The sequence below is a fragment of the Motacilla alba genome, chromosome 9 (genome assembly GCF_015832195.1).
Source record: "Motacilla alba alba isolate MOTALB_02 chromosome 9, Motacilla_alba_V1.0_pri, whole genome shotgun sequence".
NCBI lineage: Eukaryota > Metazoa > Chordata > Aves > Passeriformes > Motacillidae > Motacilla > Motacilla alba.
The window spans coordinates 24,103,789-24,119,521 of NC_052024.1; the positions used below are offsets into that span (position 1 = coordinate 24,103,789).

The window sequence follows — 15,733 nt, forward strand, 5'->3', positions numbered from 1 at the left end:
CCACGATCAAATTACGGGAATTGCGAACAAACCGCCGGCGCGATTGGAAACAACACCCGCACGTGCCGGGGGTTTTATGCAGATGCCAGGGAAAATCACACTCTTTATATTTTACAGCCTTATTTACTTCAGCTGATCGCTGCTCTCCTCCGCCTGCGGAGCGGGAACCGGGGACGCTCCCGTCGGCCTTCCCGAATTTACGGCGCGCAACGGCAGTCAAACGAATTTATGGGGTAAATATGAGCGGGGTGACAAAGGGAAAGCAAAATAAAGGCACAGAGGTCACGGGGATGGAGGGTCACGGGGTCCCCACCGCAGCCAGGGGTGGGGGAGGCGCCTCAGCCTCGGTGGTAAACGAGAGTGATCAAAGTTTACTTTTTAATAAAGACACAGACATTAAAGTGTTGTTTTATGTGGAGCGGCTCTGGTTTCAGAGCCCGCCGGTAATGGGAAGTGACAGGGTAAAACCTGCTTCTCTTACAAAGTTTCCACAAAATTTGTCGCTGTTGGAAGAACAAACTGCTGCAAGCCTTTGAATATTCTGCCACGAGAACGCTCTGCCTCTGACGGTTTGATCGCGCTGCCGCTCGATTCACATCTGCAACCAACAGCAGCAAAACCTTGGCACAAATAAAGCGGCGCGAGCACGCGAATTTAACACGCACTCACTGCGGCGAGCTCTCCTCAAATCCCCGGGTCCACGGAGCCCCTCTGCAGGAACAGCCTGGGTTTCATCCCCGTAGGCAGACAGAGCCAAGCAAGCTGCTCTCCCCATGGATATTCATCAGCCACTGATCTCCTGCAGTGCGATTACCTGGCGTGAACCTGGTCCAGAGCTCCTGAAGGAGCTGGAAAGAGTTCCAAGGGCCAGGCTGCTGCTGAGCCAGGGGAATGTTTGGGATGCTGACCCTGGCACAGCCAAAGGGTCCATCAGCCACTGACACCTGATGGGCTGGGGACACCAGGGATCCCTTCTCAGTGGGGGACACAGCCAGAGCCAGCACTGCTCCTCAAAGAGCACCTTCCAAACTGGTGCATCCAGCTGGACACTCAGTGACTCTCCAGCCTGTCCAAAGGGAAATTTGGAATGTCCCTGGACACAAATGTCACTCTGGCCATAGGAGGAAAACCTCTCCACTCCCACCTTCACTCCCTTCCTCTCAGAATGGAACAGACACAATTCAAGAGAGACAAGAGACAATTCAAGCCTGCAGAGCATAATTGACCAGCATGGAATTTTGCCAGGACAGCAAGATAAACGTAATTACTCCTATTAAGAGTGCTAATTAATTGTTTGTGAACACAAATAATTGGCTGCTTGGTTTACAGCTCGTTAGGAAGTCAAGGACTCAGCCAGACGTCGCTGTCTGGTGGCCACCCGAGGGCCACGGAGCTGTGACACCACGGGTGAGAAACTCAGAGAGCCACGAGCAGTGAGGGGCCAGCACTGCAACCAAACCCCCTGGAAAACCCAGTGCCAGCCAGGAAATAAATACTGACATTTAATTAAAATCAATGCTTGATCAAATGTTAACACCCAATAAAGGAGAAGAAGGGCTCTTGGCTGGGGTTTGGGTTTTTTTTGGCTGATCAGATCAAAGAAGGATGTGGACCTTAAAGCCCACCCAGTGCCACCCCTGCCTTGGCAGGGACACCTCCCACTATCCCAGGGGCTGCCAGCCTGGCCTTGGGCACTGCCAGGGATGCAGGGGCAGCCCCAGCTGCCCTGTGCCAGGGCTGCCCACCCTCCCAGCCAGGAATTCCTTCCCAGTATTCCATCTGACCCTACTCCTTCCAGTTTGAAGCCACTCCCTGTGTCTGTCAGTTCAGACCCTTGTAAATCCCAAATTGCAAACCACCCCTTTTTTATCCAATAACAGATTATCAAATCAAGATAAAGACTCTTAAGGTGGGGAAAACCTCCTTACAAGCATTTGGAGATGCAGAAATTAAAGCAGTAGAGCTGGAATCACGTGGCTTAAATCTTTGGAGGATTACCCCTACAATTTATTTGAGTCTAGAAAGTCTTTATGAACAAAATGTTGAGGTATGGAACAGTTTCCAGCACAAATATTCCTACCTGTGGGTGCCTCGGGAAACAGTTTGTTTCCTTGAGCAGCCATTCCCAGGACAGATTTTGTAAGATCAAAGGGAAAACAGAAAAGAAGTCTCAAATCCAGAGGTTTTTGACAGATCTTTCAGGGAAATGCTCCCTGCCCACTGTAGGTGGTGGAATGAGATCTTTAAGATCTCTTGCAAAAGATCTTTAAGGTCCCTTCCTGCCCAGGTCTGAGATTCTGAATACAAAGCAGCCAATTAATTTAACAAAGACAATTTCATTCTAAATTATTGTGAGTTAACCCATAAAGCACCTCAGGTATCATCCTTCCACAGGGAATATTCCCAGCACCTTTTGCCGCAATCCCAGAGAAACCCTGAGCACCACTGAACTCATTTCCTGCTTCCCACCTCCCCAGACCCCTCCAAGCCCACAGAGCCTCTTCCTTCCCACTTTTTGGGAATCTTTGTTGTTATACATCAGCCCTGCAGCTCCTGCTGTGGCAGAAACCCTGATTTAGAACAAGCCCCAGCCATGGTCACTCTGTCAGGAGGGGAGCAGCTCTACAACACATGAGAAAAATCCCAGGAATCTGCTGGATTACAACTCCCTGCCACCAGCAGGGCAACAACACCTTCCTAAAATTTATTTAAGGGATTTAACTCACAAGTGAGACACCCCTGCAAGCAGCAAACAAGATGGATTTTCCAACTGCTCTGAGAACTCTGCTCTTCACTGCATCTGACGATTCCCAACACATTTCACAGGGCATCTTTAGAAAGGAGGAGCTCCTGAGAACTGTGCCAGGATCTCCATCCCAGCAGGACTGCCATCCTTCCCATCCCACTACGCTCTCCATCCTCTCCATCCCACCATGATCTCCATCCCTACCATGATCTCCATCCCACCAGGACTGCCATCCTTTCCATCCCACCAGGATCTCCTTCCCATCACAATCTTCATCCTTTCCACCCCACCACACTCTCCAGCCTTTCCATCCCACCACACTCTCCAGCCTTTCCATCCCACCAGGATCTCCATCCCACCACAATCTCCACCCTTTCCATCCCACCAGGATTTCCTTCACATCACAATCTCCATCCTTTCCACCCCACCATGCTCTCCATCCCATCAGGATCTCCTTCCCACTAGGATCTCCTTTCCATCCCACCACAACCTCCCTCCCACCACAATCTCCATCCTTTCCATCCCATCAGGATCTTCACCCCACCAGGATCTCTATCCCACCAGGATCTCCATCCTCTCCACCCCACCAGGATCTCCTTCCCATCACAATCTCCATCCTCTCCTTCCCACCACGCTCTCCACCCCACCACGCTCTCCAAGGAGATACTGGTGCCCAAGCTCCTCCAAATCCTTCCCAAGTGACTCCCAGAACGGGAAGCAACAGGAGGAAAGCAGTTCTGTCCAATGAGACACACGATGTTTTTCACAGCACGGATTATTTAGACATTCCATGAAAAAAGTAAACCCTTCTCAGGATGGATGTGCCATTAATAGTGAGTATTTTCATTTAATGGGATTTAATAATCCCTTTACATCAACTATTTAATGTTCACTGACTGCTGGTACCAACATGCGAGGCTCAACCAGCTTCTGACTTGTGACAAGATTTTATTCTTCCCAGTTTTGATCAACTGACGAGTTTTTAATGCTAAACCTGGCTTGCCATCACTTGTGGGTTTAATATGTTTACTTAAAGCAGAAATATTTTGCACCTCAATTATCATTTGCTAGTGCAGCCCTGAATGGAATTTAAGTCAATCCATTATTCATAAAGCAAAGACAAGAGAAAACACAAAGCTGTGCACTTCTTTCAAAGCCTCCAAATGACTCAAACACACCATATTTATGCATGCAATATTTGATTGTGTCCCTGGCTCTTTTTTTTTTTTTTTAACTTTTTTTTTTTTTTTTTTAATCACAAGTTAGTTGTTTTCAGATCAGGATATGCCAAAAATCCAACACCAAACAATTTTTGTTTATAATTAAGGCAATCATCAATCCAAGGATTGTAGTCCAGTTTATTTCATCTCGACATCAAAAAAAAGTAATTTAAAAAAATTAAAATTCCCTTGAAATGGGGAGATAAATGAAAATGTGAGTGCCTTCACATAATAACAGTAGCCTGACCCTCTGGGAAATGGTTGACTTTCTCAATTCAAGGTATTCAAAGCTCATTCAAAAGTGTTCATTTGGAATGCAGATATCAAAGATGATGCAAATGTTCAAGAGAAAATTAAAACTTACCAGATGTTCTAATCCAGCTTTGATGTTTGCAGAGTCCCTGTAAGAGAAGAACAAAAGTTCTAAATAGTTGCTAAACCCTTGTCTGCAACGATTTCTGTTTAACTCTGAGATGGCAAAGCTGGGTAATTTCTCCAGTGTGTCACATTTTTAATTTTAATACATATATTTACCTGTAACACCTAAAAAATATTGATTATCCTAATGCTCAATGACAGAATTCAACCCTCAGAGAACACCTGCCCTGAAACTGCTACAAGCTGTAGCAATGCCTCAGGATACACATTTAAATCAACATTTTTAATCTAATTATCCCACTATTCACACTGGAAAGAATCAGCCAGGCCAGGGCACGGGGCTGTTTATCAAACCACGTTTGGTGCCTCCTGGTTCTGCCCTGCCACCACTCCCACAATGAAATTCCTGCCCCTTGCCAAGGGGACGGAGAGAAGGAATTGTGATTAATTCCATGGCAGCCATGCTGGAGCTGGGCATCCAGTCCCTGAGAGCTGCAAAAATGTACAGAGAGAAAATGGAAGAGTTTTACATAAAGGCAGCTGCAAAAAAATGGACCAAAGTATCCAAAAAAGTATCCAAAAAATGGACCAAAGTATCCTCTAAAAATCAAAAATTCAGAGGGAAAATTTATCTTTAACATACCCTGCTATGGAAAAAAAGGATGAAATCCAATAGAAAAATTAAAAATTCCCCAATTCCCAACCCACCAGACATGGAGATGGCTCCTGCTCCCACCAGCTCCAGGTTCCACCTAATTCCAAAATCCCCTCCTGGAAGGTGGGTCATTCCCACAGCAAACAAGGAGAAACCAGCCCGTGAGGTCTGCAGGGAACCACTCAACACTACAGTATCACTGATCACTAGTACTAAAACTGGTAATTATCCATCATTTCCTACACCTTCTCCAGAAATCTGCCATGCAGCTTTTATTTCTATTTAAATGTCATTAACGAAGTGAGAAAAGAAAAAAAAAAAAAAGTTTGACTTTGAAAGAAGAATTTGATTTTCTCAGCCCTACAAAAGTTGCAGTACAGAGAAGGAAGAGGAGCAACCAACCAACCATGGAGAGGAGCAGCTCCAGGGAGAGCTCAGAGCCTGCCAGGGCCTGAAGGGGCTCCAGGAGAGCTGAGAGGGACTGGGGACAAGGATGGAGGGACAGGACACAGGGAATGGCTCCCACTGCCAGAGGGCAGGCATGGATGGGAGACTAGGAATTGGGAATTCCTGGCTGGGATGGGATGGGATTCCCAGAGCAGCTGGGGCTGCCCCTGGATCCCTGGCAGTGCCCAAGGCCAGGCTGGACACTGGGCTTGGAGCCCCTGGGGCAGTGGGAGGTGTCCCTGCCATGGCAGGGTGGGATGAATGGGATTGAATCTCCCTTCCCACCCCAAGCATTCCATGGTTCCGTGATCCCTCCTGGAGGTTCCACCTGGCCCTTGCAGGTGGAGTTGCTTTGGGGGAGGATGCAGGCAGGGCTGGAGGAGCTCCCAGGCCAGCCCCATCAATATCTGTGCACCTCCCTCAGCCTGTGCTGAAAGCAGCCCTAATTCAATTCCAGGCCTCAAAACTGATAAAAAAGGTCCTGAAGTGGAAAATGTGAGGAGATTATTGGCAAATGAATAAAGATTTGTATCGAACCAACACACGGGAGCAGAGCAGGGCTTGGTGGGGCTGTTTTTTAATCATGCCCTGTCTCAAACCTTCTGGGAACAGCGAGTTTCCCTTCCCCTCCTGCAGCACATCGATTCCTGAATTAGGCTGCAATATTAAATAATTAATATACTTGCCATGATTGATGTTTTGCATTAGTTGAATATTAGGTTATCAATCAAAATCCACTTGGTTTAATGTAATAATATTGAAAAAGTGTCACGGGCTGTTCAGCCAATTTGTAGTTGAGGCAGCCCAGACAGGAATATTGGTGTAACACAAGGCCCTAACGCAGGAAATGCACTGCTGGAACATCCATAAGGAAAACATTATCAAACTAACCAGGACAAGGCTGAGCTTGTCCTAAATAAACCTTGGGGCACCTGTCACTTCCAATGAAAACCTCTTCCCAGCCTGAGGCTGCTGGGCATCAATCAGCCAGGCTGTGGCAGGGCTTTACCTTTTAGTTAGCCAATAGATTATAGTAGAGATCCTATACAGTTATATCCTGCATCCTATTCTATATTGCATCATATATACTCTAAATTCTATTACATGATTACCCTTATATTTATATAATTATATCTAATAATTATATATTTAAAATACATACTATAAATTATAATATAACATCTGTTGTGTTTGTGTAATTATGGGAAATAATCACATATTTAAATTATGTTATTTGTACCGTAAATTATACAAATAAGGCTCCCATTAATACTTTATTTCACATGTTGTTTTAGGCAAAATCAGACCTGTGGCCACAGCTCAGCCTCCCACACAGCCTTGAGTGCCTGCAGAATTTTAAACCCTTGAACACCACCAATAAAAGCCCAGAGCAGCTTTATGCACATCCAACATTCCAATGCCCACAACATAAAAGAACCCCTCAGGTTGCATTAATTGGTATCATTACCAGGTAATTCTGTTTTACTCCATTTTATACCCCACATTTCCCAACATATTTGCTTTTCATACCATCTCCAGGGCAGCACCTTCATTGCTTTGGTTCATTAGGCAAGTTTGATTTTATTCCTGAGATCTCCTTTTCTCCACAGAGAAGCTCTGGAATTTTTCCCCACTGTAGCCAAGGATTTGCAGTGAAACACCACTCGACATGCATATATATTTGAAGTCATGCATTAAACCCAGGAAATATCACACTCAGGCTCATCCAAACGTTTCAGCAATGCCACGGGAAACAATTCCAGCTCCATCTGAATCCTGGTCATCAGGGACCTGTACAAGAAGCTGGGAATTCAATGAAGGAAGTTCCATCCCTGCCCATGGGGGGATGGAACTGGAGGAATTTTAAGGTCCCTTCCAACCCAAACCATTATGGGATTCTCCAGGTCTTGCCAGGTTTGGGATTAATTAAACCCACAGTAACTAACTGAGGTGGTGTGAACTTCCTTTGCCAGTAAATTAAATTAAAAATACTCCCAGGAACGTGCTGAAATCATGACTTTAACCTGGAACACATTCATGTTCTGAAAATACTCCCTGTATCAAACTAATCATGAATCAAGGGAGCTGAAAAATGTGCATTATCCTCAAAATACCCCGTGTAGGTACCATAAAACAGCTTCAGATTTCACATATCACGTACAGTGAATTTGCAGCAGCTCCACCCAAGAACTGGAGAACTAATACACAGTTAATTAACAGCTAATAATAGTCTTTGCCACAGATTTTGGGTGAGAAGCCACAGGCTGCAGGATAATCCTATGGGTTGTTTATACCCACACGGACATTGCAGGAAAATTCAGGTCAAAGGGGCTTTTGGAAGGTGCAGAGCTCCTGAGAATTAGATTTCCATGTGATCATACAACTTTATTTCTACCTCAGGATATCCCAAGATGAGACATTGCTGAACTTGTCATTTTTTGCTGCTCTTTCCAATCTTTCCTGCACAAAAAACTCATCAAGAAGAGCAAATGGTTTGGGAATCTCACATCCTGATAAGGAAAAGCACCCGTTATGTATTTTCTTAAGTGTGCAATGTTGTTTTGTTCTTACCAAGCACCAAGTTCAAATGATCTGGAGCTGATCCTAGAGTGTGAAGACTCCAAACCTGGTGGTCTTGGCCCCAGTGGATCCCTCCCATCATCCAAATAATTTATCTCAGGAAAAACCAGTAGGAAGTTTGGCCAATTACTAATAAATTTAAATGCAACAAAGACCCCAAGATGATCCTATGAAGGTCACTTAGCAAAAGCAGGAGGGAAAGCCAAAGTCAGCCCCCACACAAACACTCTGGAATAACTTGGAACTGCCAAGGAACTCTGTGGAATACAATGCAAACCAAATTGAATCATGCTAAAACCAGGACTTTAAACAGGACGCAAGGTGAAACAATTTCCATAACATGTTATCCTAGAAAGAAGGAAAATCAGTACCCAAGAGACCTTATCAAATATTCAACAGGGAGAAATATATAATAACCCTGGCTCAGAGAGTAAAATCCAAGATTTTATGCAATATCAATACTGAAACTAAACAGAGAGGGAAAACTCCAAAATAGAGTGTTGATAAAAGCAGTATTTTCAAACAGACCCTACAAAAATATTGCACTTCTTTGCATGCATTTCTCAGGTAAACAAGAGACAAAACAACCACCCAAAATCTCCTGGTTTTGCTTTACAGAGGCTTCAAGTCAGGTATAAAAATCCCATAAATCACAAGAGACAAAATAACCACCCAAAATCTCCTGGTTTTGATATCAGGGAGGAGATAGCCTCAGGCTGGGTATGGAAATCCCCTAAATGACCAAAGCTGATTCCTCTGTCCTATGTGCCTTAAAGCCACTCCTCAGCTCAACCTGGTGATTCCAAGGACATCACAAAGTGCAAGTCCTTGGAATGGCGTTTGCTTGGTTCTCCCCTGGTTTTGGTTTGGTTTTGGCTCATTCTCCCCTGGTTTTGGTTTGGTTTTGGCTCATTCTCCCCTGGTTTTGGTTTGGTTTTGGCTCATTCTCCCCTGGTTTTGGTTTGGTTTTGGCTCGGTTGGTTCTTCCCTGGTTTTGGTTTGGTTTTGGTTTGCTAGGCTCTTCCCTGGTTTTGGTTTGGTTTTGGCTCGTTCTTCCCTGGTTTTGGTTTGGTTTTGGCTCGTTCTTCCCTGGTTTTGGTTTGGTTTTGGCTCATTCTCCCCTGGTTTTGGTTTGGTTTTGGCTCATTCTCCCCTGGTTTTGGTTTGGTTTTGGCTCGGTTGGTTCTTCCCTGGTTTTGGTTTGGTTTTGGTTTGCTAGGCTCTTCCCTGGTTTTGGTTTGCTAGGCTCTTCCCTGGTTTTGGTTTGGTTTTGGCTCGTTCTTCCCTGGTTTTGGTTTGGTTTTGGTTTGGTTTTGGTTTGGTTGGTTCTTCCCTGGTTCAGGCTGGATTTTTCCCCTGGTTCAGGCTGGGATTTGTCCTCCTGTTCCTTCACCAGGAATGAAGTCTTGCTCCTCCCTGTCTGCATTCCCAGCAAACACAGGCAATTAAACATCAGGCTCTGGAATGTCACCGTCTCTGTTAACCAGCCTTAAATAAATTAGACAACTTTGGCCTGGTTTACCTTCTCTGTAATATTATTTAGTAGATACTCAATTAAAACACATCCTGTAGGTGAAAGTGTAGGAAAACATTTCCATAATGGACATCAGTGGCACTCGGAAGTGCTGCTAATTAGCCCCAAAGAACAAACCAGATTACAGGAGGAGCAGCGAGCCCGGCACTGGAAATGCCCACAAGGCTGGGCTGAATATTAAACAAAGCCCAGCAAGTTCCAGTCCTGGGAAGCACAACTATGAGAAAAAACTCTCCGGACTGGTAGAGAGTGTTACAGGTTAATGAGGAACATAGAGGGAGAGCACAATAATTATCATACCCAACACCTCCCCATCTGGGCTGGGATGGCTGCAGAATATAAACGCAGCGCTGAGGCTGCCACTAATTACACGTGGGCTGCCATTAGCACAAACACTGGAAACTGTGTGAGCTTCTCCTCTGCTCCCGGTACTGAGGAATAGCAAATGCAACTGTAAGTCAGGGAGGAAATTTAAATGTTCTAAGCACTAAAACAATTTAAGTACAATCAATTTTCCATTTGCTGAAAGCTTCTAAATCCCCCTCATTCACCCAATTACTACTGTACTTAACCTAATGAAATTTTATTCTGCGGGAACAATGCTATTCTTAAACAAATTCTTGAAAAAAATGTAAGATTAAAAACTTCGAGACAAAGAATAAACTCCTAGAGAAAAGATGCAAATAAAATTACTATCATAATCTTTTGTTTTTTATTTGCAAGTAGAAGAGTGAAGAGAAACAAAAGCATGGAACATAGCATCTGTCATATCAGAATATAAAAAGATGATCCTGGCACCAAATGAAAAAGCTCTAATTCATTTGCAAATCAAGCCTGCCAGTTCTATTTCAAGCTGGCGGTAACTGTCAAGAGTTAACAAGATAATCACTTTCAATCCTGCCTTCAATGGTACATTACACTGTTATTCCATTCAATAAGGCCCTTCTTTGGGGCACTGGATGAATGGTTTTCATTTCGAACTCACACAAAAAGTTGCAGAAAAAAAAAAAATCCATGGGGCTTAAGAAAGAAATCCCTTTATGGGCATTTATCTGCCGGCACTTGCTTTTAGGCAAAATGAGATATTTGGATACATTGGTGTCCATTCACTTCCTCTATTCCTTCAGGCCCTCAGTCTGGTGATAAAAAAAAAAAATCCCACAAGGAAACCTCAAGCCTGTTTAGTTTGGGGTTGGTTTTTTTTGAAACTCTCTATGCACATTAAACAAGTTCTGCAATAATCTTTGGTAAATGCTTCACACCACACTGAAATGACATCGTGTTTGAACGGCTCCATCTTTGTCTAAATTCATTATAAACTGCTCAAAAAATAGTAAACGCTCATGAAAATTGTGCTTAGGGAAACATTTGCCAGTTGCTCATTAAATATTCAGTAAAAATAAAGTTACCAATTAAAGGCTGTCTGCCTAGGAAACCAGGCAACCTCCAATTTATCTGAATTAATTATTTGTAATTCTTTTCTAAGACTCTGTGCCATGAATTCTTCCCAAGAAGAGAAAATCTTGTAGAAGTTTATTAAGTATTTTCAACTTATTTGCTGGCACACAACTTTCCACTAAGACCTGTGAATAAAACTCTTCAAGCTTTTGCTCACTGCTTAAAATTCACATTACAAGCCACAGCCTTGGTTCCCTTGCACAGATCTCATTCTATTACTGCATATTCATATTTAAAGGCTGGGATTTATGATCTTAGAGGTTTTTTCTGACCTCAAGGATTCTACAGTGGCAATTTAAAGCTTCTATACTGACTTTAGAAACAAATTATTCTATTTTTTTTCCAATTTTTCCCTTCTTTCTTTAATTCCCACAGATCTCAGTTCAGAGAACAAAGCTAAATTTATATTTAATATCTGAACTGAGATCAGTTTATCCAACCTGCAACCAACACAGAGTACATATTCTGTATTTATTTTATTAATCTAAAAATCCCTTTCCTGAAACCCAGGGACCCACCTCACCCATCACTTCTTATTCTATCTGCACAACTCAGATTTTTGATTGTTTTTCTAGCCCATCATTAGAAGTCACACAACTTCTTCCCCACCCTTCTCATGCAAATGTTCCTTTCTATTCAAGCTTTCTTTTATGGAAAATCTAAACACCACAAGTTACAGCTTCATTTTTGTTCTTGGCACTTCACAAGTTCTTCAAAGCTTCTAACACAGAGTTGTTCTTATAATTAAAAAAATACTTTAACAAACCCAAAGACCAAATGCCTCTATCTATGAAGTACTAGGACACAGCTGGTTTTGTTGCCCTACTGCACCTCCGTCCTAAAAAGAAAGAAACTCAAATAAAAATTAATTTAAAATTCACACAATTTTAAAGAACTTTGAAAGAGCACAAGATGTTGCACTTAGAATAGGAATTAAGAGGAAGTGACGGATTTAAAACAGCAGGCCAGGACTTTAGGGGAGATCTATAAAGCCCAAAAAAACCCAGGAGAAGTTTGGGATGTGCTCCCTTCCTCTCTAGCCAGCAGCAGGATGGCAGCAACACTGCTGGAAAACAAACAACTGATGAAAAAGCAACCAAGAACCAACAACCAACTCATGTCCACAGCTCCAGGAAGGACCAGGAGCAGCCAGCAATCCTGGGAGGCACAGGTTTTACAACCAAAGACTAAAAAGAGGTTTCCAACATCCCTGAGAGGAGTGTGGCCCTTTGGGAGTCATGGTCAAGTCCAGCTGAGCCCCACAAATTCCCACTGGGCTGGAATTGCAGCTCCTGGGACTGCACTCGGTCCCATTTCAGCAGCCTGAACCCTCGTGGGGTTTTAGGCATCCCTGCTGGGAGGGACAGAAACCCAGTCTGGAAATGCAGCCGCAGAGCTGCCCTGAGCTGAGCTGGTGACCTGGGTTTAATTCCTCTCCCTCCTTCCACCCAGCCTGGGCTGATCTCAGAATATCCTCAGAATGTCTCAGATTTGTCACACAGGCCCAGCTTTCCACTCCTGCACAAGACAAGAATTTCCCCACTCCTGAACAGAGCAAATCCACTTGTTCTGAGAATATTTCATCTCCTCACCTACCTCAGCTTTTGTGGTCAGAAGAGATTTGAGTTTCAGGCTTTCCTCCACAATAATTTTTTTTTTTTAATCTCAACTTGATGTAGCTCTAAGGAAAACCCTTGGAAGTCTCTTGGTCTCTCCAAGATGCTCATTGCAGCTCAGTCTAACTTGCAGTAAGGAAGGAAGTTGTATTTTCCAACAACTCCCGTGCTGGGCTGCGTTGCAAGACAAATTTATAGAATTTTAAAAGGGAGAGCTGAAGCTGTTTGAGCTTGAGGGGGAATTCCTCAAGTTCCCTGGCCACAAATGAAGAGGAAGAAATAATATTTCATCAAAATGAAATAAAACCAGAAACTGATGGCAAGTCTCAAGCACATCTGACCAAACCCAAGCCCAACAGACAGTGATAAAAATAACCTGGAAATGCTTTGAAATTAATAAAAACATGAGGGGGAAAAATCAAATCAAATTAAAACCAGCTCCTTGGAGCTCATGAAGGAGGGGAGAGGGACAGGGATCACTAAAGTTGTCACCTTGGTTTTCACAGGATTCAGCCCAAAACAAGGCTGGGCACCTTTGGGACAGGGCTGGAAACACAGGCTGGAGTCTGATGTGCAACAGCGTGGTGAGAACAAGGAAAGATCTGCAAGCTCCCCTAAATCACAACTTGAATTTTTGGTGGAACATTTGACAGCCTAAAAAATCCCCAAAAGCACCAAGCAAAGCTGCCTGAGCTCTTAATTCTCCCTGAGTTGCACCAGAACCTCCTTCAGGCTTCCCATTTCACCAATTGTTAAATCTGCACTTCTCACACACCACACTGGCCTTACTCACTTCACTCTCTCCTCTCAGGAATTTGCTTTCAGCCTTCTGCTGCCACGAAAAACCAACACCATCTGTTTGCTTTGGCATCTCTCATTCCCAGCACTTCCCAGAGAGTGTCCAGTGGAAACAGAGCAGGAGTGGCTTTGCAGGGTGGAACTAACTCCCCAAAAAGTGCCAGCCAACGTCTAGACCAGGAATCCCAAAATCCCAGAATGGTTTGGGTTGGAAGGGACCTTAAACCCATCCCGTTCCAGCTCCCCACCACAGGCAGAGACACCTTCCCCAGAATCTCCCAAAAGAATTCTGTGTTCTGGCATTTCTTCAATGAAATCAAAATAATTAGTGTTGCACATTATTGACTTACCACCAGAATGAGACCAAAAAAAGACAAAAATGTAAGACATGTCTCGTTCTACAGCCAAGATTTCCTTCAAAGCTTGTTTATTTAGTATAGAGAGAAGAGATTCCTGAAGGAATTGAGCACCATAAACATGGCAGGCTCCAAGGAAACTTGGATCTAAAGGAATTTGGAGGCTGATGGTTAAAACCAGCACCTCCTGTTGTACCTGCAAATCCTGGAGGTGAAGTGAAATATTCTGCTTTAAATAAAAGGCCAAGTAAGTGGCCAGAGCCTCCCAGGGCAGCACTTCCCAGAGGATTCCCAACTCATACAAAAGACCTGGAAATGTGGATGACCCAGCTGACACTGGTGGGAAGAATCCCAAATGTTCAATGACCAGAGGAATACCCCCAAACACCTCGAGCTGCAAACCCACCCAGTGAACTGCAGCCAAATTTTTGTGTCCTGTGTCCTCCTCCTGGAATCACTGAGGTTGGAAAAGACCTCCAAGTCCAGCCTTTGACCGAATCCTGCAATTAAATCGGGTTATGAAATGTATGATCCAATTTTCTGACCACTCCGGGGCTGCCCTGCCAGTGCTGAACCAATCCTTCAGGAGGAAATTCCAACCAAAGTCCAACCTGAACCTCCCCTGGCCCTCACTAAGGCTGGAAAAGATCTCCAAAAATCACTGAGCCAACCGTTCCTGAGCCACTGCAGACTGATGCTGCAAGACAAGCCCAAAGTGGGGCTGCTTTACATTAAAATGCTTATTTTTACCCCAAATTTCAAGGTGGTGAACTCAGCCAGCCCAGAGTCAGCTGAGCTCGTGGGTGAATTGAGCTTTCATAATTTCTGAAAGGAGGAGTAGCCAAAAACCTCTGAAAATTCTGCCTCTCTCTGATGCTCCCAGGATGAAGGATTTTCCCAATTACAACACTCCTCACATTTGTCTTCTTTCCCTCTCTCAGGAATGCATCCAGACAGTCCCACTGATGCCAGTCAGAACAAACTCCATTTTTTGCTAGCTGCTGGTGGAAGAAGAATGGGGTAGAGAACACTGCAGTATCTGTGGCCAAAAGGGATTAGGAGAAAATAAAAATTTAATAAATAAATTGATAACTTAGAATGAATGTGCAAAACAAGGGACTGATCTCCACAAACAGCACCTTGATGGTGCTGGAAAGAAGAAGCCTCATATACTGCCCTTTCCCCCGTTCTCAGTTTGGGCTGCAAGTCACAATTTCAATGGACAAAATTACTGTGTCTTGCAAAGAAGTGCCACAAAGGGGTGTCCCCAGAAGGTGGAACTGGAACCATTCCAAGCAGTCAAACACATCCATGGGTTCAGCACAAAGCTCAGGACTTTCACACAAAGGCAGCACAGGACAGGCCACTGCTTAACTTCCCGTCCAAGCGAGATGCTGCAAAGCTACATCAACAGCTCTTGATCATTGTCAGGCCTTTCAAACAGGTCAGGATGTTCCAGCAACATAAAGATATAATATAAATATATAACATATTTGTAAATATAAATATGCAATATCTGTATAAAAATATAGATATTTTTAAAATCCCCTTCCTCTGGTCATCATGGCTTCAGTCAACCAGGTCAGCCATTGGGTGAATAACTTTTACAGTTAATTTTTTTACTGTATAAGTAAATGTTACCATTTGTTTTTTACAGAGTGAGTAAAATTTTATTTTACTTTTTACTAAGTGAGTAAAATTTTACTCACCCAGTACCAAAAGCAGAGAATGGAAGAAACTGGAAGAATCAAGTGAAGAAATTGAAAAACTTCAGTTTAAAATAATAATAATAATCAATAACAATAAATTAGCATTCCTAAATAGTAATAATAAATAATAGTTTTGAAAACTTTGTACCTACATACAAGAGGATAAAACAGTTTAGCTGTCTCTAGATGTATTTTTTTTGCCCAGCAGCAGAAATCCAGCCCAGCCAACAGCTGGA

General features: G+C 43.6%; 1 protein-coding gene across 3 annotated transcripts in view; it reads right to left on the bottom strand.

Annotated features, from left to right (window-relative positions):
- Positions 1-15,733, bottom strand: part of RSRC1 (arginine and serine rich coiled-coil 1) — a 98,511-nt gene that overhangs the window by 45,287 nt on the left and 37,491 nt on the right. For all 3 annotated transcript variants that reach the window (XM_038145687.1, XM_038145686.1, XM_038145688.1), the window contains exon 6: positions 4,331-4,367. In XM_038145687.1, coding sequence (XP_038001615.1) covers positions 4,331-4,367 — 37 coding nt within the window. The remainder of the gene's footprint in view (positions 1-4,330; positions 4,368-15,733) is intronic.